At 42.3% G+C, this 25,323-nt stretch overlaps 1 protein-coding gene across 15 annotated transcripts in view; it reads right to left on the bottom strand.

Moving 5' to 3' along the window:
• Nucleotides 1-631: 631 nt before the first annotated feature.
• Nucleotides 632-25,323, bottom strand: part of LOC119967604 (myelin transcription factor 1-like protein) — a 569,116-nt gene continuing 544,424 nt past the window's right edge. For 11 of the 15 annotated variants that reach the window (XM_038800349.1, XM_038800344.1, XM_038800345.1 and 8 more), the window contains 4 exons: nucleotides 17,277-17,380; nucleotides 16,149-16,187; nucleotides 14,558-14,701; nucleotides 632-3,015 (listed from right to left, as the gene is read on the bottom strand). In XM_038800349.1, coding sequence (XP_038656277.1) covers nucleotides 2,875-3,015; nucleotides 14,558-14,701; nucleotides 16,149-16,187; nucleotides 17,277-17,380 — 428 coding nt within the window. In that variant the 3' untranslated portion in view covers nucleotides 632-2,874. The remainder of the gene's footprint in view (nucleotides 3,016-14,557; nucleotides 14,702-16,148; nucleotides 16,188-17,276; nucleotides 17,381-25,323) is intronic. The other 4 variants (XM_038800352.1, XM_038800354.1, XM_038800355.1 and 1 more) reach the window with 1 other exon arrangement.

The raw sequence follows: 25,323 nt of genomic DNA, 5'->3' as shown, positions 1-25,323 counted from the left end.
TATCTTTATTTAATTTTTTGAAAATTGTTAATGGAAATGGGCGTAACAACCTGGGCCAGCATTTATTGCCTATCCCTAATTGTCCTTAAGGGGGAAATTAAAAGTCAACCACATTGCTGTAGGTCTAGAGTCACGTGTAGGCTAGACCAAGTAAGGACAGCAGATTTCCCTCCCTAAAGGACATTAGTAAACCAGTTTGGTTTTAAGACAATCGACAATGGTTTTCATGGTCATCATTAGACTTTTAATTCCATACTTTTTATTGAACTCAAATTTCACCATCTGCAAGTGGTGGGATTTGAACCTGGATCCCCAGAGCACTACTTTGTGTCTCTGGATTACTAGACCAGTGACAATTTGACTTCCCACTGAGAAGGCTGACTTCAAGTCAAGACTAGTTTGCCATGATCCCATTTTCATTACAATTAAAAAAAAGAGCTATGGCTGGCCTTTAACTAATTTCTGTGTCCTCACGTCTAACTCCTGGAGTTTTTTTTAGAGGTAACATCAAGGGTGTAACTACCTGGAAGGCCAGTAGGCCCCAAGACTACACGATTGCATGCAGCGAGGTCCATGCCTGATCAGGCCTGGCATGCAAAAGTATGACAATAAGAGGGCAGAGTTCATGAAATACTTATTATATTAGCTGAATATTTATTTGCCACAGCTGCCAGTACATACAATAAAGTTAAAATGTTAACACTGATCAGAGAACCACTGTGCTACAAATGTGGCAACACAATTTTATTTATAGTAAGATGTGTCAACATCCAGCATGACAAAATTGTACAAAGTTCACAATTTAAAAATGAATCATCACAGCAACTTGTGATTTCACACATTTATAGCAAAATTAAAATGTCAACAAATCCATGCTGTGTTGTACAAAAATAAATCAAACTTCAGTTCCACAGAGAGCACAATAAATAGTTTATACAAAATCCTGTCTTAATAAATGAATATCACTTAAATTAACTTAGAAATGAATATGAACAATAAGTTATTATAAATAAACTCTGACGAATCTGCAATAATTCTTATGAAATGTTAGCATTCTAATATGTGACACGTCGGTGTTCACTATGTCGGAGTCACAGGTACGTTTTGATTTGATATTATGTACCAACATTAGATGAGCAGCAGATTTGTGCTTAAAATCCCTTTTCCATTTACATAGGTGAGAACAGTAATAATCCAAAAGTCAAACTAGCTCTTACTCTATTAAAAGCATTACTATATTGGCATAGAAGCTGCAGACACAATGCAGTGGAAAAAAAGGCATATGCAATCAATGAAGAACAAAGCCCTAAAAGAGGCTAGGGCAAGTATATATGTATATATATGGCATAAGGTGAAAGACAAGCACCTTGCTTTAGCTCTCAAAAAGGCAATTCTGAACATGGCAGCTACAACTAATAGCACAACAGAATTGGGCACCGTGCAGGCTCAATGCCGCACAGACCCAGAGTAATTACAGAATCTTTTCCCAGCTAGTTAAGAATTTGTCCATTGGGAAAACTTTGCAAGTTTTGCACAAGGACTACGAATAAAGTGCTGCTGGGATTATGTATTCACATTGAACATTGAATCATATTTCCTGTTATGACAGCATTGTACCCAATAGTTTCCATTATGGCTATCGCCGCAACGGTGGTCACGCAGGCTTCTGTGTTTCATTTGTTCAGATTCATGCGACTTGTGTCTTGTGACTGATGACATCAGCAATTGCACACCTTATTACACTGTGGATATAGGACAAGGTAAGTGCAAAGTAGAACTGGCAGGTTTCTAGGGACAGTGACCCTGTAATTTCCAGTCAGATGAAATTATTAATAAGGTATAAAACCCATATTTCCTTCTACAGAGACCCATAGTACAGATTAACATGTACTGTAAACTTCAAGATAAATTAACTTCACAGAAAGTGTGCTGTGGCATTCAGTGGCCATCCTATGTTCATTGAAGTGCATTGCTGTAAGCATCTTATGGCCTAGAAGGCTGCTGAAGTCACAACACCAATCAGTGCAGTGTGTAAGTAATCTTTCTGTCAAGTTATCTTGTCTTGGAGCTTAGCCCTGGGCCCTCACTTGTTCTTTGTACCATGAACCCCCACTGGTCTAATTTAACAAGGAGTAATGCAGGATAGTGAGGACATAGGGCTAATTCACCAAACATTAAACTAAAACAATCTTAAAGCTACTCATTATCTCAATCACTGTTCTAAAATCCCAAAACAATAATTTCATTTGAGTGTCCCCACCTAATTGTAATCCTTTTAAAACTAAAGCGCATAATATTTTTAAAGCGTTGTTCAAAACTAGAGCATTTTTGCTACCAATCCTTGTCTATTAAACAATATGCACATAATTCGTTTTTTTTTAATTCTGTAAAACACAATCTCCCATATGAGACACAAAATCAGAGTATCCAAGTGATAGCGATACATAGTCAGATCATAGCTCACATGCTCCCAAGCTTTCTGTTATCTGTCAAATTCAATTTGTAACATTAAATTCTTCCCTTTTTGTAAAGCATTTGAAAGAATTCATATCCTATTCATTTTTTTGTTCCGTCAACCATTCAAGAGTATACACTCAAAAAAAAGTGCATACGTTGGCAGCTATAAACATTACATGGCATATTACACTATGTCATCTCATATGAAAACGTACAAAATGTGAATGTTTTTAAAAACTATATATTAAATGCAATTACTATTTTCAAAGCAGGACATAAAATCATTATGAAGTCTCCTACGCATAACACCTTTTGTAACAGAAATAAAGTTTTGATATTCAACACTGTCTGGTAAATTAGAGCAGCAAAAACGTGAGGCATCCTAGCAAGATCTCTCTTTAAACCAGGAAGAGGTCCTTAGACCTGGATTCCTTTTACAGCTTGCTTTATGTTTTCCAGCAGGGCCTTGTTTTCTGGGCTCTGATATCGATCTTGATTCGTGTACATGTCCGTTAATGTTGTCACATAGGCATCAAAATTCTGTTCATTTATTGGATCCTACACAATGAAAGATACAACTGTCAGGCATCTTATGAAAAAAATCGCTCTTGTGCAACAATTATGAATAATTTTTACTGAAGTATTGCACACCAATGCGCTTGTACAGCACAACTTGCATTTATATGACACTGGAGGTAATATACACAATAAACCATCTCTAATAAGTAGTGCAACTTAATCCTTGGCTGATTAGTTACATTTTCAGCCAGTCTAATTAATGTATCTCAACAGTAAAATATCAAACAAAGTTATGTTTCATTCCTATATGTTCAATTTTAAGATGCCAGTTTATCTTTATAGGCAATGATGCACTTGTGTCTCTTTTCTGTTTGCCAATTTAAACATGTCGCCAAACTGCAGCATAGCTATTAGAGGAATATAAAGTCAGGATTCCATGGTAAAAGATAGTGAAGCTTTCTAACAAACAATAGATCAGGAAACAATAAAAGTTGCTTGCATCATTATTGATTCTTTAGATCTATATTTTGTATTCAGCAAGCTACGTGTTGCCCATGCTGGGGAGTACTTTTTCATTTTCCTGGTTATATCAGGTTAATATCAGGTGAAATGGACCTTTACTTTGACATCAGAAGAACACCCCATCGTATCAATGTGACATTTTAATTCCGTACATTCAAATTGCTTGTGATTGCCAATGTTTTCGACATAGCGTCAAATAATTGAAAAATGTTGTGCCATGCACCCACGCAAGACTGCTCAAACTAATTTAATTTAGCACTCAAACTACTGTGAGAAAAGTGACTTTTAGTATATCAATCTGAGTTAGATTGAAACTTAGGTTCCAGAGGCAAAAGCACAAAGCAACTGATGCATTGTTCAGTTGGTTGACTGGATGGTTCGTGAGACGGAGCAATGCCAACTGTACAGGTTCAATTCCTGTAACGGCTGAGGTTATCCATGAAGGCCCCGCCTTCTCAGCCTTGCCCCTTGTCTGAGGTTTAGTGACCCACCAGTCAGCTCTCTCTCAAAAATAGAGAGCAGCCAACGGTCCTCGGGTCTACGACGACTTCCTTACCCACTCCCGACTCTGTGGAACATAAATTATATACTTTTTAGCAAGGATAAAACAGGTTCTGAAGTGAGTAACTAAGCAGTATAGACCAGGAATACCCATATCTACACTGAGTTTACGATGCTCAACTATTTAATGGTGGGAGTAACTCAAACTGACCTGAGTGAGTTTAGAACACAGAGGTAATGCAAGTTTAACTTTGAGAAGACTGTATCCTGATTACGGTGAAAAACATTTGATAACACAACCATTTCCATGTAGTAACCTTCAGCTATTTTAACTCCTTAAGGCACTTATTTAAAGGGCATATCATGTCCATTAGGATAATGAATTCGTAACAAAGAGAGACACATTTAGTTACTTCTACTGCACAGCATGATTTACAGGTTTAATTCTTTAACAATATGAAAATAGACTTTAGAAAATTAGGCATTTAATGTGCAGCCATCAGCCCTGTATTCAAGAGGTACTCTGAGTTTTCAAAGTAAATGAGCAAAATGGTGGGCTGAATCTTATGCGAGCGGGATTTTTCAGTCCCGCCGAAATCAATTTACACCCTCGCTCCTCTCATAACAGGGCCACGAAAGTCCTCCACATCTCTGAGCTTATCCACTGTGGATTGAGATAGACAAATCAGAATATAGTGAGAGGAACTCTGGAGGAGCAAAGGTTTCTGGATTTCGCATACTGGGGATGCTGGAAATCTGAAATAAGAACAATCAATTAATTCTGGAAAAAGTCAGCCGGTTAGGCAGCATCTGTGGACAGATGGGCTAGATTTTCATTCTAGAGGCTACCTGCGGGCATCAGGAAATTTCCTGGCTTAGCCTGCCTACCTTGGAGAAACTGGCTAGAAGGTCAGCAAGGTGGAGGAGGGGGGGGGGGGGGGGGGCACGGAGATGATAACTGGGGCAAACCTGCCACCCGGAAAGAGTCTGTAGGCAGCACAGGGATGCCAGGTGCCAAGACGGGCTGGTTAAAATACCTGACTTGTGCTTTGCAATTTCATTCGTTACAAGGAAATTGATAAAACAAAAAACAACTCTCCAGCCATCAGAGTGGCTACACCTCCTAATCCACACATACTCGCCTTGCCCCATCCATACCGCCTTATTTTCCATCCACCTCCCCCCAATGTTGGCCATACTCTCCATGACAACCTATGCCCCCTCTATCCAACCCCACTGACCACTCATAACCTCCCATGCCAAACCATGCCCTGCTACCCACCCCCATGGCCCCCACACACTCCATGCCCAGTTTTGGAGCTTCCTTGTCCATTCAACAGGACCAACAAACCCTTTAGTCACATTAGCATGTGTGCAAAATCTTGTTAAAAAATAATCATTCATTCATAACCTTCCAATTGCTTAAAAAACTGTTTTTACTACAGCCCTATGAAACTGTCAATAATCCCTTCCTATAAAGTCTCAGTAACAGACACTACAAGTACTTAACATCTCTTTATTTTTGTAAATACTGTGCAGGATTCCTTCAACAGCACCTTCCAAACCCATGAACCGTAGCTGCATAGGAACACCACCTTAAACTTCCCCTCCAAGCCATACACCATCTTTTTTTTAAAATTTAGAACACTCAATTAGTTTTTTTCCATTTAAGGAGCAATTTAGCAAAACCAATTCACCTACCCTGCACATCGTTCTTGGGTAGTGGAGGTAAAACCCGCGCAAATACGGGGGGAATGTGCAAACTCCACACGGACAGGGACTCCGAGCCGGGATCGAACTTGGGACCTCGGTGCCATGAGGCTGCAGTGCTAACCACTGCACCACCGTGCTGCCCTTTGCCACACACCATCTTGAGTTGGAACTACACAAATGTTCCTTCACTGTTGCAGGATCAAAATCTTGGAACTCCATTCTTAACAACATTGTGGATATACCTAAAACACATGGGGCGCGATTCTCTGCTCCCCACACTGGGTGGGAGAATGGTGGGAGGGCCATGCGAATCACGACACGCCGCCCTGGCACCCCCCGCAATTCTCCCCCCCCCCCCGGCTCGGAGAATCGCCGCTCGCCGTTTTCCACGGCGACCGGCGATTCACCAGCCCGGATGGGCCGAGCGGCCTGACGTTCCCGACCTGTTCACGCCGGCAGCAACCACACCTGGTCACTGCCATCGAGAACATGGCGCCAAAGGCTCGTTTGTGGCTTGTGGGGGGCGAAGAGGGGAGTGAGCATCACGACTGTGCTCGGGAGGGGACTGACCCGCGATCGGTGCCCACCGATCGTTGGGCCGGCGTCTCCAAGGGACGCACTCTTTCCCCTCCACCGCCCCACAGGATCAAGCCGCCACATCTTGCGGGGCAGCGGAGGGGAAGACGGAAACCGCGGATGCGCGGGTTGGAGCCGGCCAACTTGCGCATGCGCGGCTGACGTCATTAGGCGCGCCGCCCGCGTCATTCTCGGCCCGGCGGCCGAGAGTTACAGCACGCCGCTCCTAGCCCCCTTGGGGGGGGGGAGTGAATAGGGTGCGAGGTGCGGCCTCCGAGGCCGTCATGAAACTCGGCCGCGTTCACAATGGCCTTCCCGATGCCGCGGGGAAGCGGAGAATCGCACCCATGGCCTGCAGCAGTTCAAGAAGGCCACTCATCTCCATCTTCTCAAGGGCAATTAGGGGTGGGTAACACATGCTTGTCTAGCCGGCAACATCGCATCCCATGAACAATTTTTAAAAATCAAGGGGAAAGAGCTGTAAAGAATCAATGCTTTCCCTTGGGCACATATGAATATATAATGAGGCTTGGCTCAGAGTCCAGACATCTATTAGTCTGTTTAAACAGCTGCGATTGAGACTTTAAAAATCTGAATGTTTGATACTTTTATAGGGTTGTAGTAAATGCATTTTTTTGAAAGTAGAAGTTTATGAATGACTGGGCTTTATTTTAAAAACTTTCCCACATATGCTTCCATTGGTCCTGTATATGGGTTGAATGGGCTAGCAATGCCATAACCTGACACTGTGGACATGAGGGACTATGGAAAATGGATTGAGGTGCATAGCTTGGTTTGGGATGGGATGGGGCGCGGTGGGGGGGTGGGGGTGGGGGTGGGGGGGGGGGGGGAGGGCATGAGTAATACATTTTGAACATGTCTTTAAAAATGTTCCCTTATTCAGACTATGGTTCAGGACACCTCTCAAGGGCTGTGAACCGTGACTCTTTGAAAAGCTGGCCTAACTCCTGGAAATTGCGGGGGACTAGCCCTGCTGTTGAGATGGCCAGGTCACGAGTGCAGGGTGCAGGCTTGCGACTCACACCCTTAGCCCATGCAGGTGAAAATTGTGAATGCTAGGAATAGGGTTGTGAATCTCAGAATTGGGTCCTAGCCACCATTTTTAAAGGTCCGTTGAATCTCTTTGGCTCCATGAAAATCTAGCTCAATGTTTCAGGTTCTAATGAAAGGTCGAAAAGTTAACTCTGTTTCTCTCCACAGATGCTGCCTGATCTTCTGCGATTTTCCAGCATTTTTGTTCTTGTACTGATAGCTAACACACACTACATAAAATAATCAAAAACGCTAATGGTCAAAAATGCTAATGGTCTCAAAGAGTTCAAAATACAAGAAGTGAAGAAGTGATGCTTCAATTGTGCATAGCCTTGCTTCAGACTTGAGCTTCAAACCTCAGGAAGGAATTTCTACTTCCATGTTTAGCACGAACATGGGCTTGGTGCTGATGTGTCATAAATAAATGATTTGTTGCAGAAAATAAACTGAGCCAAAGTTGCACCTCAGGAAAGATATATTGAGTGCAGCACGGTGGCCTAGTGGTTAGCACAACCGCCTCACGGCGCTGAGGTCCCAGGTTCGATCCCGGCTCTGGGTCACTGTCCGTGTGGAGTTTGCACGTTCTCCCCGTGTCTGCGTGGGTTTCGCCCCCACAACCCAAAAATGTGCAGAGTAGGTGTATTGGCCACGCTAAATTGCCCCTTAATTGGAAAAAATAATTGGGTAATCTAAATTTTAAAAAAAAAGGAAAGATATATTGGCCTCGGAGGAGGTACAGCACAAATTTACCAGAATTATGTCAAGGATTGAACGTCCACCTATGAGGACAGACTGTATAAGCTTGGCTTGTGTTGGTTTGAATTGATAAGATTGAGGAGCAATGTATAGAAGGTATTTAAAAATCAGTAAGTGACCCAATCAGGTAGGTACACAGAAAATATTTCCTTTGGGAAATCTAGAACCATCTTAAGAGAGAGCATAATCGAGAGCAGCATGATGATGCAGTGGTTAGCACTGGTGCATCACGGCGCCGAGGACTCAGGTTCAATCCCAGCCCCGGATCACTGTCCTTGAAAATTGAACATTCAAACATTTGAACATTCAACCCGTGTCTGTTTGGTCTCACCCCCATAACCCAAAAAGATGTGCAGGGTAGGTGAATTGACCACGCTAAATTGTTCGTTAATTGGAAAAAAAGAGTTGGGTACCGTGGGCATAATCTTAAAGGTACAGCTGGCCATTTGCAAATGAAATCAGGAAGCAATATTCCACATTGCGGGTAGTGGAAATCTGGAACTTGTAACCCTACCTGTGGATGTTGGGAGATTGATAGGCTTGTATTATTGAAAGATATCAAGTGATATGGAACAAAGGTGGGTAAATGGAGTAGAGATATGGATCGACCATGATAGAATGGAATGGTAGGATGAGCCGGAGGGACTGAATTGCCTACTCACGTTCATAGTTGTCACTAACCCGTTGTAACCTTTCTGGACTATATCATAGTATAATCTGGATCTCATGTGTTAGATTATCAATGCTGGATGTTCACACTGAATTTATGAATTGAACAAGAAACAACAAAGACTAATTTGAGCCTGGGTGTTGCATCTGAACTTCTTTCCAAGTGAGCTCATATTTTGTGCTTTTACTGTTGGTTAAATTGAAAAATCTTCGTAGACTTGCCATTTTATAGGAACTTCAAAACTCTGTGGCACTTGTAAAATGCGGAAGAATGTAAGATCATAACCAAAGTGTGGAATCAAATATATTTGCCACATTACATCTGTTCTTTCAGTTGTGAGCACCGTGTACAACCTGCTCTATCCTAACCCCAGATGAAAAAGATGCTCCTGTTTTTTATCGACCTAAAAGGTAGCTCAAATCAAACTCCAGCACAGCGATCTGATCTCACATCTGAAACCACATCCTACGTTTGTTCATTCTGGTCAGTACTCCTTCGCATGATATGAAATGAATGGAAAATCGCTTATTGTCACAAGTAGGCTTCAATGAAGTTACTGTGAAAAGCCCCTAGTCTCCACATTCCGGCGCCTGTTCGGGGAGGCTGTTATGGGAATCGAACCATGCTACTGGCCTGCTTGGTCTGCTTTCAAAGCCAGCGATTTAGCCCTGTGCTAAACAGCCTCAGACATATCCATCCATGGCCTCACATGCCAACAGATAAGACTTCTAATCCTAATTATTGGGTAACTAATAAATTAATTACCACTTCAAAATTAATAATTTAATAAAAATTGAAAGTAATATTTTCACATTTTATTAACTATATAGTGATGGTTCAATATCAAAAAAACCTCAGAGGCTGGATTCTTCATTGGAGGCATTCTCCATTGCACCGGGAGCGCACCCACACCCGGGGATTTCCCGATGGCATGGGTGCACACAACGGGAAATCCCATTGGCCAGCTGGCATGACGGAGAATCCCGCCCCAGATATTTAGTCACTAAAATAAATAATACCTGTAATTCCAATGGGATATTTTGGGGCTCAAAATGAGGCTGTGTTAGTGAAATATGTGGGTCCTTTAAGACCATTATATGCTGAGCACCAATTGAAATAAGCACACTTGGGATCTTGATGCTTGTCCGGTTCAACTATACCTCTTATAGATTGGCAAATGTTAGTGTTATGTCGAAGATGTTTATTTTTTTCTTATTGTTCCATTGTCCCCCCTCAGGCAGGAATTACTTTTGCTGTGGCCACGGCTAATTTTGGACTCACATTTTAAATTTTGCTGCTAAAGATTGTCTTTGATATTTCTGGTTTCTCTGGACACATATGTGCACTACACAAAGTGGTATCAATGTGCATACCTTACTGATTTACAAATGTGTTTAATGTTTCAATTGAGGAAGCGCTGTTCTACTGCAGAGCTTCAACATTTTGCTCCAGTATATTTCCACATGCCAACTCCTGCACTCTTAAATTCCATAGGGCACGATTTTAGTTTTGGGCATATGACAGGCAATTTCAAGGGCAAGCCTCACCTGGGGTGGCAGCAGGATAGTGGATATTTTTCTGGACTCAGAAGGAGCACTCTACCCAAGCTGGCAGCAGCCAAGTGCCACTCCTAGTGAGCTCAGACACATTCAGGTTTTCATCAACCCATTTTTTATATAGGTTATCGGAGGTAGGCCAATGTGGAGTTGAGGCCACAAGCAGATTATAGTATTATGGAATGATGCAGGCAAGCTCGAATGGCTCCTGCCCATAATTCATATGTTTGAATGTTTATGCATTGGTCAGTGCTGACCTTTGGAAATGATTGTGTTAAAAATCCAGTTGGCCCTATTTTAGCCTTTAGTGTCATACCTTTGGTTATTTTCTGAACCCATGCTTTGTCAAGGAACAAGCGCCTTGTGGACATGCATATTCACTCTTCAGTTGTGCACTTCCATATGTTGTTGGGCATTCCAATATGTGCTACCTATCAGCCATGATCTTTGTTGGGATTGCAGATTCACATGATTACAATGGTAGCCATTATGGCTCGAAGGATGTGGCACAGACACAATCTTAACCCTTAAAAACCTGAACGCAGGTTACCAGAATTAAGTGACAGAAAGTACATTCTGAACCAACGCTTTTCTTATTTTGGTATACCCAATAGATTTTCCAACAGCATTTGGGTGAAAGTTTCAATGGAATTTACATTTTTAAATATTTCTATCTGAACATATGTCCCTACTTGTGTAGGTCTCGATAGTCCCATTGTCTTCTTTGAAGTCCTTTGTGACCTCTGGGATCTTTTCTAGTTAAGTAGGGGAGGATCAGCCCTAACATGAATAACACCGAGCCAAATGAAATGCAAGCCTCCAAGTCAGAAAAAATATAGCAGTAACCAAGAAGGTCGGCGGGAGTTACTGTGCAATCCGCTGCAAAACAGACGGAGACAGGAAGTGGTCCGCTATTGGGTGGCGGCTGGATCTTCTGGCCTCGCCATTGTCAACAGGGTTTCCTGTTGAATGCACTCCTCGCCGCTGTGAAATTTGTGGCGGTGGTGTACCATCAGCAGGAACGGAAGATCTTGCGGGTGTGAATGGCCAGAAAGTTCTAGCTCACATCTCTAGCCACAGAGAAAAGGCACGACAGAGACATGAATGGTTCATCAGAATAATTACAATCAGTTGTTTTTTTCTGCTCAGAGACATTTGAGTGACTCCGTTATGAAACCATGACCGTTACTAATGAGCAGGTTACTTATCTGCAGGCAACTTGACCCTTTTGTACCATTTTCAATTTAAAAAAATAAATTTAGAGTACCCAATTGTTTTTTTCCAATTAAGGGTCAATTTAGCGTGGCTTCCCTGCACATCTTTTTTGGGTTGTGAGGGTGAGACCCTCTCAGACACGGGACGAATGTGCAAACTTCACACAGTGACCCAGAGCCGGGATTGAACCTGAGTCCTCAGCGCCATGAGGCATCAGTGCTAACCACTGCGCCAACCATTTTCAATTTTAACCTGAAGTGCTCTGTGGGCAAAAACAGGAGGGGGCCACATTAATTTATGGAGATTAGGCTCCTATTGCATTAAAATAATCCCAGTTGCATTTCTGTTGCAACCTGATTGCAGATACCCTATGGCTTTCCCATCAGATGAGGCAGGTCTGCGGACTGAAGCATTCCAAGGGAAATGCGAAACTTTCATTTTTGACACCAGGAGGAGCACAAGGTGAACTGTGGTCTCCAATACCTGGTCACCCCTCTCCAACCCTTGAAAACTTCTCAAAATATGCTGCACCAGCTCTTTACCTTGCTGCCAGATCTTCCCATGCTGTCGGTCAGTCAGTCAGGCTTAAGAACGTAAGAACTAGGAGCAGGAGAAGGCCATCTGGCCGCTCGAGCCTACTCCGTCATTCAATGAGATCATGGCTGATCTTTTGTGGACTCAGCTCTACTTTCCAGCCTGAACACCATAACCCTTAATCCCTTTATTCTTCAAAAAGCTATCTATCTTTTTCTTAAAAACATTTAATGAAGGAGCCTCTACTGCTTCACTGGGCAAGGAATTCCATAGATTCACAACCCTTTGGATGAAGAAGTTCCTCCTAAACTCAGTCCTAAATCTACTTCCCCTTATTTTGAGGCTATGCCCCCTAGTTCTGCTGTCACCCGCCAGTGGAAACAACCTGCCCGCATCTATCCTATGTATTCCCTTCATAATTTTATATGTTTCTATAAGATCCCCCCTCATCCTTCTAAATTCCAACGAATACAGTCCCAGTCTACTCAACCTCTCCTCGTAATGCAAACCCTTCAGCTCTGGGATTAACCTAGTGAATCTCCTCTGCACACCCTCCAGTGCCAGTATGTCCTTTCTGAAGTAAGGAGACCAAAACGGAACACAATACTCCAGGTCTGGCCTCACTAACACCTTATAAAATTGCAGCATGACCTCCCTAGTCTTAAACTCCATCCCTCTAGCAATGAAGGCCAAAATTCCATTTGTCTTCTTAATCACCTGTTGCACCTGTAAACCAACTTTTTGCAACTCATGCACGAGCACACCCAGGTCTCTCTGCACAGCAGCATGTTTTAATATATTATTTAAATAATAATCCTGTTTGCTGTTATTCCTACTAAAATGGATAACCTCACATTTGTCAACATTGTATTCCATCTGCCAGACCCTAGCCCATTCACTTAACCTATCCAAACCCTCTGCAGACTTCCAATATCCTCTGTACTTTTCGCTTTACCACTCATCTTAGTGTCGTCTGCAAACTTGGACACATTGCCCTTGGTCCCCAACTCCAAATCATCTATGTAAATTGTGAACAATTGTGGGACAGCACTGATCCCTAAGGGACACCACTAGCTACTGATTGCCAACCAGAGAAACACCCATTAATCCCCACTCTTTGCTTTCTATTAATTAACCAATCCTCTATCCATGCTACTACTTTACCCTTAATGCCATGCAGCTTTATCTTATGCAGCAACCTTTTGTGTGGCATCTTGTCAAAGGCTTTCTGGAAATCCAGATATACCACATCCATTGGCTCCCCGTTATCTACCGCACTGGTAATGTCCTCAAAAAATTCCACTAAATTAGTTAGGCACGACCTGCCCCTCATGAACGCAGGCTGCATCTGCCCAATGGGACAATTTCTATCCAAATGCGTTGCTATTTCTTCCTTGATGATAGATTCCAGCATCTTCCCCACTACCGAAATTAAGCTCACTGGCCTATAATTACCAGCTCTCTGCCTTACCTCCTTTTTTAAACAGTGGTGTCACGTTTGCTAATTTCCAATCCGCTGGGACCACCCCAGAGTCTTGTGAATTTTGGTAAATTATCACTAGTGCATTTGCAATTTCCCTAGCCATCTCTTTTAGTACTCTGGGATGCATTCCATCAGGGCCAGGAGACTTGAATACCTTTAGCCCCATTAGCTTGCCCATCACTACTTCCTTAGTGATAGCAATCCTCTCAAGGTCCTTACCTGTCATAGCCTCATTTCTATCAGTCGCTGGCATATTATTTATGTCTTCCACTGTGAAGACCGACCCAAAAAACCTGTTCAGTTCCTCAGCCATTTCCTCATCCCCCATTATTAAAACTCCCTTCTCATCCTCTAAATGACCAATATTTACCTTAGCCACTCTTTTTTATTTTATATATTTGTAGAAATTTTCACTATCTGTCTTTATATTCTGAGCAAGTTTACTCTATCTTACTCTTCTTTATAGCTATTTTATTAGCTTCCTGTTGCCCTCTAAAGATTTCCCAGTCCTCTAGTCTCCCACTAATCTTTCCCACTTTGTATGCTTTTTCCTTCAATTTGATACTCTCCCTTATTTCCTCAGATATCCACGGTCGATTTTCTCTCTTTCTACCATCCTTCCTTTTTGTTGGTATAAACCTTTGCTGAGCACTATGAAAAATCGCTTGGAAGGTTCTCCACTGTTCCTCAGTCTTGCCCACTTCTTACCAAAAGCAGGAAGTGGCCAGAAGGCATTTAAATGAGGCATGGAGGCTAAAATGCTCCAGCCCAGCATTTCATACTTGTCTCACCGAAAACCTTTTTGGGGTTTAAATCACCCATTATCCCTCAGAAAAAGGCACTTTCTCTGGCATATAAGAATTCTTATGGATGTATTGCTTTGTTGAATTTAAACACATTGGACAAGATATTGCTTCAAGACACACTGAAATAATCTGTAAAAGGATTGAGTTCTGTCATGCCATAGTTTTGATAAATGAATATTTGTATTTTAGCCATTACCATGTGTGGTAATTGGATGTTGGCCAAGCTATGGATCAGAGACTGACTGAGATTGGCCAACTCGTGCAGAAGGGACTCATTCTGTTGTTCAATTGCTTTGTTTTCTTCTTCTATCGTTTTTAAGTTATTTTCCATAGTTGTGATCTGCAAAACGAAGCATACAACACCAATTTGCAACTTTAAAAGGAAAAGCATACAACGCCAATTACTAATCCTAAAGGTAACGCACATATTATCATTTAGGAATCTTAAAGATAAAGCATACAAAACCACTTACAAATTTTAAAAAGAAAGTATCCAATGCCAGTTATCTAATCCCCCAAAATACAGTTACAAATCCAAAAGTAAAATGTGCAGTGCTAATAAGTAATTTGGAAAGTATCAATTTTGAAAGAAAGGTAGGGAAAAGTTCCATACCAAATTCAGATGCCAAAGGCCTTGAAATTCTGAAGATTAGTGTATGAATGCTTTGCATGCTCCTGTACAATTCCTTTACTGTGAATGATTGTACATCTTCATTAGAATTGTGAATAAAGGAATTGCATGTAAATGTATTAAATGCTCATATGCTAATTTTTATACTGTGTAGGCCAAGGTGAATTGAATCTTGGATTAATTCATAAGTTCTTGACTTGTTTTTGTGTGTGGAGCGACCGGTCATTTAAAAACTGCTCTTCCATAGCCTGGAAATAAGTGTTGGCAATATTAACCCCTCGCTATGACATTCCTCTGTCCAATATTCTATCAGTTGCATTAATCCACTTGCAATAAAAAGATTAATGCCCATGCTAAGATAATAGTCAAAGGAACATCATACCTACATGTTAAATGTTGATCTGCTAATATCACCAACAGTAATTTCAAAGCTTGTGTCTATGCCAGCTTTGTGAAAATCAGGCCATCAGCTTCCCAACAGAAGAGTACTAAAGTGTGGCTGGAGCCTAATTAATGAGTAGTCCAATGGAAGAGATTCAATTTCAGATAGTTTAGTAGTGGAATCTAATCAATGGTAATTTGGCAGCTCGAACATCCCATTCATCATTATCCAATGTTTTGATATATCTACTTTGTCTGGCAATGCTGATGGGCTGATAATGCTGCATCCAGTCCCAGGTTGTACAGAAATAGTAACTCATTTGTTTTTCTATGAAACACAGTAATGGGGAGTGGCGGGGTGGGTGGGGGGTGGGTTGGTTGGGGAAAGGATGGTTGGAGAATTGTGAATGTACATCATTGTTTGTTGGTGGCCTCGTAAGCTTTGTACATTGAAGATTATCCTAACCACTGAGAAGTTCTTTATTCCTTGTAAATTAAAAAAACCCACCTTTCCTTCTTTTTAGCAGATTTTCTAAATATTGATAAGAATATGCATTTGGTGCAGGTTTGGTAATTCACTAAACTGCTGAGTGGTAGTAAGTGGGTTCACATCTGGTGATCTCAGCCAGGTAACTGTGAGAATTGCAGAGCAAAGGCCAGCAGATGCTTTCCCACCGGCTCAGACTTAAAACGCCATCATGCAAGTCAACCTGGGACACTCCGGAAGAGCTCTGAGTAGCCTGTTACAAAGTGGCAAAGACAGCAGATCACCTACCCCCCTCTCAGCCAGGGATTGATGCATGGTGTGGGGGACCTAAAGAAGGGAAAATATAAATGAATAAATGTTTTCTATCATAGAATATTCAAGAAATTTACGATAGAGAATTTAATCTGAAGAGTACTTTGAGACTCCTGTTTTGGCTACAACACTTCATCACACATAGTTCCACAGTATGCAACATAAACAATACAATATGATTGTGAGTGAGCTTTATAGTGACTTGGGGACTAAATATGCAAGGAGACAATTTAATGGGAATGGTAGTAGTGTTCACTTGGGCTAATCCACTAACCTACTGATGACGTAGTTATGCTGTCACTTTTATGTCACTGTGAAGCAGATTCCTCTTTTCAACAACACGAAAGTGACAGTATAACTCTCAGGCCAGGCTCTGACCTGATGTGATCACTTCAGTGACCCTAATTCTTATTACTTCGGTTTGTCGCCCCATTAGTTTAGTTCCAACACGGAGTCATACTGGGTTTTAAAAGGGCTCTGTTGCTTTTGTTGACTTTATTAAGCAGTTAGAAAAAATAAACTTAGGCAATAGTTTAAGAAAGCTAATTCTCCTAATCACAGTGACAAAACATCGAAAGGTTAACCGACCAGGAGCAGAATTCTGTCCTGGATCCAGGAAGTGGAGTGTAGTGCAGTTCAGGTGTTGCTAGTTTCAATCACACTCTGCAGTGACCATTTTAGTCCACTAACCTGTGTTACCACAGCATATGTCAGTGTATAAATAGGTCAAGTGTATCAGTAATATGGATAATATTGCCAACAAACCAGTGGCAGTAGGCAGGAACTGACGCCAGATTTTTAACCAGATTCCTAGTTCTGCCTCTGGTTTGTGCATGATTTTTTCAGACCATTTCAATTCACTTTGGCAGGGGCTGGATATCACTAGTTGGGGGTGCACTGATGGACTCTGGTTATATGGAACTCCAAGATTGTGGGAGATGGGCGCGGAGGAATGGGTTCATGTTGGAGGCCCAAAAAACTGGACCTGATTTAATTCTTTGCTAGATAAGTTTTATATTAAATATAATACACAGCACCTTTCACCAGAAGGGCTGGATGACTTTCTGGACATACACACAACGCTGAATTTTTTAGACATGCTACCTGGGTTCTAAGCTTGATCATGTCTGCTTCCACCTGGGAATTAGATTCATTTAATTCTTTAATTTCTTCATCCAACTGCTTGATTTCTTCATCGTTCTCTATACCTGATGAATAAAAATGTAAAAATGCACAGATAATTGTTGAATTATTGAAACATAGTTCAGAATTTAAATCTTACTCACAAATGTAGACTGCAGATATAATCCAACAAACAAAATAAAAACATCAATCTGTAATTTCTTTTTTAATCTTAACGTCAACTTGATTCTCACTTGTGTGTAGGAAAGTACTAATATTGACCGAAAAGTTTTGCAATCTTAATAGACAATAGACAATAGAACATTACAGCGCAGTACAGGCCCTTCGGCCCTCGATGTTGTGCCAACCTATGAAACCAATCTAAAGCCCATCTACACTATTCCATTATCATCCATATGTTTATCCAATGACCATTTAAATGTCCTTAATGTTGGCGAGTCCACTACTGTTGCAGGCAGGGCATTCCACACCCTTACTACTCTCTGAGTAAAGAACCTACCTTTGACATCTGTCCCATATCTATCTCCCCTCAATTTAAAACTATGTCCCCTCATGCGAGCCATCACCATCCGAGGAAAAAGGCTCTCACTGTCCACCCTATCTAATCCTCTGATCATCTTAAGTCCCCTCTTAACCCTTATGAAAGAGTAAATAGACCAGCAACTTCAGGCATTTGCATAAACAGACTGATTCCAGGGATGGACCAGACTGATTCCAGGGATGGTGGGACTGTCATATGAGGAGAGAGTGACTAGGTTAGGACTGTTCTCGCTGGAGTTCAGAAGAATGAGGGGGGAATCTCATAAAGACTTATAAAATTCTAACAGGACTAGACAAGGAAGATGTTCCCAATGATGGGTATGTTCAGAACCAGGGGTCACAGTCTGAGGACTTAGGGTAAACCATTTCGGACAGAGATGAGGAGACATTTCTTCACCCAAAGACTGGTGAGCATGTGGAATTCATTACCGTAGGAAATAATTGATGCCAGAACATTGAATATATTCAAGAGGAGGCTAGATATAGTACTTGGGGAGAATGGGATCAAAGACTATGGAGAGAAAGCAGGATTAGGGTATTAAGTTGGATGATCAGCCATGATCGTGATAAATGGTGGAGCAGGCTGGAAGGGCCAAGAGGTCTCCTCCTGCTCCTACCTTCGATGTCTCTATGTATCTGTGAACAATTAAATCTAGAAATCTGAAAGTTGCTGTCAGATACCCTGCTCCTCTGCAGTATAATGGACTCAGCACTGAAATCAATGCAATGGCGTGATGTCGGGACACTTGACTATTATTTTCTTACTAAACACAGCAGAATAAATGTGCGAGTTGGTGCATTGAGGAGTAAGCGAATTTTTAACAGTGCATTAAGTGGTAAATAGTGACATTGAAAATTCAATTTTAGAAATTTGGAGTACATTCCTTCAGAACTTCATCAGTGTCAGACACTTCAAAAAAATGCATTTTTTACTTTTCTGTCTGGTCTTTTTATTCAGCTCTCACTTAATTCTGTTTATGTTTCCCAATATTAATTTGTTTTCTGTACATCATTTAAATCTAACTGAAACTTCTTTCCATATACTTAGAGGTTAGACTCCGTAGGCAACATTGTAACTCACACAAAACCTTCTTGCGCAGTTACAATTGTGCCCTGAGTGTCTTAGTGAAGACTCTTCAATTTGATTCACCAAAGAGCCGAGGTTTTAAAAAAAAATCATTTCCAGGATGTGGGCGTAATTGGCGAGGCCAGTATTTATTGCCCATTCCTAATTCTCCTTGAGAAGATGATGGTGAAACGTGATCTCTCCGCGAGAATTGTGTTTCCTGATTCTCATGAGATTTTCCGCCCATGCCATCGATCCTGCAGACGGCGAGTGCAGGCTCAAGATCACACCAAAAGTATTAATTGAGAACTCTGCTCACATCTTCAGTGTCAGCACATAAGTTACCATGTACATATCTGATAGGCTCATACTTCCCTTAGTAATTCTCTTGCCTATCTTGCACTGGGAAAACATCTTTGGGTTTTCTTTGATTTTACCTGCCAATATATTTTTCTATCCTCTCTTTCCTCTCCTTATCACCTTTTTTACTTCAGCCCTGTACTTTCTATACTCCTCTTGGCTTTCTGCAGTTTAAGGTTTTTGTGACTGTTATAAGCTTTCCTTTTCTGCTTTATCTTACCATGTATGCTTCTAGATAACCAGGGGTTCAATATATGGCAGTACTTCTCTTTTGCCTTGTGGAGACATGTCTACACTGTGCCTGCAGAATCCCATTTTTAAATGCCTTCCACTGATCTGTCACTGATTTTCCTTGAAGTAGTTCTGAACAGTCCACTTTCGCAAGGTCACCTTTCAGCTTTGTAAAATTTATCTGCCTCACTGTGTGCTCTTATCTGGTACAGTATGCGTTGATATGGTTTTTTATCAATTGTCTTTTGAAAATCCAAGCGTTCTCCTTTATCAACCTGAAATGTTACTTTGTCTCACAACTCTAATAGATTAGTTAAGCACAATTTCCCTTTCATAAAGCCATGTTGGCTCTGCCTGATCGCATTGTGATTTTCTGCTATGACCTCCTTAATTTTCGCACTTTCCCTAATACAGGAGTTAGACTAACTGGCCTATAGTTTCCTGCTTTCTGCCTGCCTCTTTTCTTGAATTAAGCAGCGGGATTCTCCCTTCTGGCCCACACCGGCGGGAGAACCGGCAACAACCACTCCGGCGTCAACAGCCCCCGAAAGTGCGGAATTCTCTGCACTTTTGGGGGCTAAGTGGACGCCGGAAGGGTTGGCGCCGCTCCAGCTGGCGGCGAAGGGACAGCGCCAGTGTGGTTCCGCGCATGCGCAGACCGTTTGGAGTATTTTGGCGCAAGCGCAGGGGCGTTCTCTTTTCTGCACCGGCCATGGCAGAGCCCTACAGGGGCCGACACGGACGGAAGAAGTGCCCCCATGGAACAGGTCCGCCTGCAGATCGGTGTGCCCCGATCGTGGGACAGGCCACCGTTGGGCCCTCCCCAGGGTTGGATCCTCTGCGCTCCACCGAGGACCACCCCCACTGACTTACCTGCCAGGTCCCGCTGGTATGTGAGTTGAGTGATTCACGTTGGCGGGACTGGCCAAATACGGATGGCTGCTTGGCCCGTCGGGGCCCGGAGAATTGCCGGCGGGGGGGGGGGCGCTGTCAACGGACCCCGACTGGTGTGGCGTGAATCCCGCCCCCGCCCGAAAAACGGCGCTAGAGAATACAGCAACTGGCATTGGGGCGGGATTTGCGCCGCTCCCCGGGATTCTCTGACCCGGCGGGAAGTCGAATAATCCTGCCCAGGGAGTTATATTAGTTATTTTCAAATCTGCAAAACTGTTCCAGAAGCTAAAGAATTTCGGAAAAATATAACCAGTGCCTCTATTATTTGTGCAACCCTATTTTAAGACTCTAAGATGCAGGCCTAATCCTATTTATTTGTCAGCCTTTAGGGCTAACCATTATTCTGGCACCTTTTTACTGGTGCTCATGATTGTTTTAAGTTTAAGAGGTTATCACCTCTTGAGTATAAATTAGTTTGCAAGTTTTCTAATGCCTCTGCCATTTCTCTGTTTTCCAATATCAATTCTCAGGTTGGAAAGCAGTCATGCATTAATAATGTCTTACAATTGGGTTATTGCCAACAAACAGCTATTGTCATTGCTGGACCTGGGGCTGGATTCTCCATTTCAGCGGCTAAGTGCCGACTGAAATGAGGAATGCCCAGGCATTTTACGACCGCAAAATCGGCGCCGAATCCTCACCGATTCCGGGACCGATGAGGGGCTAGTAGCGGCACCGGGTAAAACTCCCGTCTCACGTGCCAAAAATGGCCGGAGAATGGCCGGGTCCATGGCCGCACATGGCGACAACCTACAGCGGTCGTGCTGTTCAACATGGCGACGGCCATGCGCGGACCCGACCTGCCAAATATGGCCCAACAGGCCACCCCCTTCAGTCCCTGCAACCCTCGTGGAAGCCCTCCTCGGCCAGCAGCACGGTTCCCGTCTGACGGTGGAGGCGCTGGACACAGTCTGCAGCCGCCATGCTGGGTTCCCGATACTCAGACCACACGTCAACCGCATGATTGGGAACTCGGCCCATCGGGGGTGGAGCATCGGGGAGGACCTTCTGAGGACACGGCAACGCCTTTCCAATGGTGGGTGAAACAATGGCGCCATTTTGGAGGGGCGTTGACTCAAAATCCGGTTTCAAACCAGTGTCGCCCTGATTTGGGTGTCGAAAAGGATTCTCCTCCCAATCGCCGATTACCATATCGGAATCAGACAATGGAGAATCCTGCCCCAGATTATTTACAGCACTCACTGACACAGACAGCATTTTAAAAACGTTTAAACGGCTGAGGATTTCAATAACTTAAAGCTTGAATTTAAAAAAAAAATCTATTGATCCAGGCAGGTTAGTTTTTATTTTTAAAGGACTTAAATAACATCACAGTTTTACAGACTTTATCTGCCCTTCAGGAGCATTTATGTGTACTCTAAAGATTTGTGACTCCCACACTGTGGGATAAGGCCCATGCTGCAGAGAAAATGGGATCTGTTTGAATTCAGCACTGAGTTCAAATGACCCAGCTGAGTTTGAGTGCCCCTCGTGTATGAGTCATGCCCCACCTCTTTGCCCGACCAGCAATAATTGGATCTGTCAGAGATGAGGGCAGGACTTCCTGAATGAATTTCTGGGACCACTTCAGTAGAGTTTACAGGTGTATAAGCTTTGGTTGCCGATGCTCATGAAAATATATGTTGTTGAATTTGAGCAAAGATTTCTCAATTAATTTATTTTTATATGTTTTTTTCCATAGACATAAGTTTCAGAGCATTTTATATGTGTTGGCATATGGTGACAATTGGAAAACATTTTTAGACAAGGAGAAATCTCATAACAGATCATTAATTTGTTTTGTACTTTCCAGGCCACAATTTCCCATTGGCTATGAATGGGGCATGAATTCCAGTACAAAAGTACTGTGAGAATACAATACATTTGTTGTTTCTTCCCACCCTTCCAATCATCTCCTAAACTTGAATTTGATTCTCCCATCTTCAGCATATCTGCTCTCATATCACTGAATAAGCTTGGTGGGCACTGATAAGGGGCAATGTGTGTGATGCACCTGGGGAAGTAATGGAGTTCTAGGATTTTCTTCTGGCTCTCATTGCAATGGATAGGGCTAATTGTTGGTGCTGCTACAGGTGCTGATATTGGCAAGGCAGTGGTGTAGTGGTATTGTCACTGGGCTAATAATCCAGGGACCCAGGGTAATGTTTTGGGGACCCTGGTTCAAATCCCATCAGGGCAGATGGTGAAATTGGAATTCAGTAATAATCTGGAATTTAAAAAAGTCGAAAGATGACCATGAAACCATTGTCAATTGTCGTTAGAACCCATCTAGTTCACTAATGTCCTTTAGGGAAGGAAATCTGTCATCCTTACCCGGTTTGGCCTACATGCGTCTCCAGACCCACAACAATGTGGTTGACTCTTAAAATGCCCTGAGGGATGGGCAATAAATGCTGACCAATCAGTGACGATCACATCCCAGAAACGAATAAAGAAAAAGTATATACACTGGAGAAGTGGTGCCATTGAGGGACCATAGTGATGTAACCATGTGGCCATGGCCGGTTTTCGACAAACAGTGAAGATAATAAAATTGGGAGAAATTTGGGCTTTACAGATAGTGACAACATTTCAAAGTCCCAGGTAAAGCACAAAAAATAAGCAATATTAAAAAAAGGTAATGGGGCAGGAATTGTATGTGCCAACTCCTGTTGATTATGCAAAGTTTTAAATTTATATGCATCAGATTTGCATGTCAATGATCTTCATGTTCACTTAAAGGTCCATTGTGCACAAATTGGTTCATGCTGCTGTGGGCTACAACATTGGTAACACTCCAAGCATTTGAACACTGCAGTTTTCCTTAGAAATATCTGATGAAAGGGTGTACTATTGTTCCAAATGGTTGGTCTAGAAACAGTGGCCAATATGTTCAAATTGTTATAAAATCCATTCATTCTGTGACTCTGTGTGCCCTGTAAGTTTGAAGTCTGTGGAGATTGTAACAAATAAAGTATAGGCTAGACCAATGCTTGTTACATATATTCCTGCCTAGTAACAAAAGCAGGATCCTCTTGGAGTGTTTTGATAAGTCACCAGATCAGTTCAAAGGTCAGTAGTTTGAGTCGGTCAGTAAGAAAAATGAAATGAGCAGAGAAACAGGCTCCAAGTTAAAGAAAGAGCTGCGAGGAGCAGGCTTGAAGCGAAGTGGGCTTGGGGGAAACCCTGATAATGAAAGAGGACTCAGAAAAAGGCCCATAAATCCCAGAAGGGTTGGTGACTCCATGTTGCTTGGTCGTTGGTGAAAATATAACCTTTTGGAACAGGGGTGTTCTGCTTCCCAAGGCTGAAGAGCTGAAATTGTGCTAACATGTAAATGCTTGAGTGTACTCGGAAACTCAGTGGAATAGAATCTTGGAAGGCGAGATTGAAAACCTGTGAAGTGAGCCATCTCATTGAATCTGTTCATGTTGAAATTATTTTTGGAGCGGATTTCAAGGCAGAATCTTCAAAGGTGATGATTGGAAACCTCTGTGAGAGAGACAAAGTTTCAGTGAGATTAGCTGACTCAGTGTGGCGAATGTCTGGGTGGATTGTTGAGAAATCTATGGAATCTGTTTTGGTTATATTTAGTATTTATTCTGTAGTGTGTCTTTGACCACAATTTGCCTGTTAATTCACATGTACCTCATACGTACCCTGAATGTCCGAGTATAAGATAGATACTGCAAAGTATATCTTCCTGAACTTATATAGTAAAGTAAGAACTCTTACAACACCAGGTTAAAGGCCAACAGGTTTGTTTTAAAGCACTAGCTTTTGGAGCACAGCTCCTGCCGCAGGTGAAGGAGCTGTGAGGATTCACCTGATGAAGGAGCTGTGCTCCAAAAGCTAGTGCTTCAAAACAAACCTGTTGGACTTTAACCTGGTGTTGTAAGACTTGTTACTGTGCTCAGCCCAGTCCAACGCCAGCATCTCTACATCATGGCTTGTACAGTAAAGTTTATCCTTGTTCCAAACCTATAGAATCTTGTGGCTTTGAAGTAAGTATCTTGAATCTAAAAACCTTGTTTACTTTAAACAAACCATTATTGATCCTGAACCATATCTCATCAACTGCTTGGGGTCTGGTCAAGGGTGGTTACATAGATGCAGACTTAAGAATATTTGCACAAGAATAGGAAGAGGGTAATGATTTACGTGGTGAATTCAAAATGGAGTCTGTTGGTCTTGGAGGTATCAAACAATAAACAGTATAACAATATCAATAAGCAACATAAACAATCAATCAACAACAACAGTCAATATGTCAGACATTCTGGAGGTCATCGTTCTCTGTGTGGTTGTCGGCAAACCTTAGGTGTCTGCTTTTTCCCCAAACCTGCACATATGTTCTCAAGTTATATATAACAAAGTACAGAATTCCCAATTCACATATTATTCTGTATTGTACATTCTCAATGGATCGCTTTTGTTTTTTAGTTCTTGTTCTAGCGTCATGTGTGTAAATACTGGTGTAACAAGGTTGTTACCAGTCCAATGTAAATAACCAATAAAAACACTGTGAAGACACAACAGTTTACCAATAGTGGCTTCTACTTACATTAAAAGTTTATTTTTTACAGTTTGAGGTGGTGCACAGGGCACACTTGATGGCTAGGATGGGTCGCTTCTTCCCGGGGGCAGAGGATCAATGCGGGCAGTGTGCGGGGACCCCAGAAAATCATACTCACATGTTTTGGGCATGTTCGAGGCCGTTGGGGGCCTGGAGGGGGGGAAACCGAAGTATTGTCAAAGGTTTTGTGAGTGGAAGTAACACCGAGCCCTTGGGTAGCAATTTCTGGAGTGTCGAGTGACCCAGGTGCTCTGGTGGCGCTGACGTCACCACCGGCGCAT

The sequence above is a fragment of the Scyliorhinus canicula genome, chromosome 6 (genome assembly GCF_902713615.1).
Source record: "Scyliorhinus canicula chromosome 6, sScyCan1.1, whole genome shotgun sequence".
In the NCBI taxonomy this organism is placed as follows: domain Eukaryota; kingdom Metazoa; phylum Chordata; class Chondrichthyes; order Carcharhiniformes; family Scyliorhinidae; genus Scyliorhinus; species Scyliorhinus canicula.
Note: the sequence above shows the minus strand (reverse complement) of the source record. Positions and strands in the feature narration are given on the sequence as shown.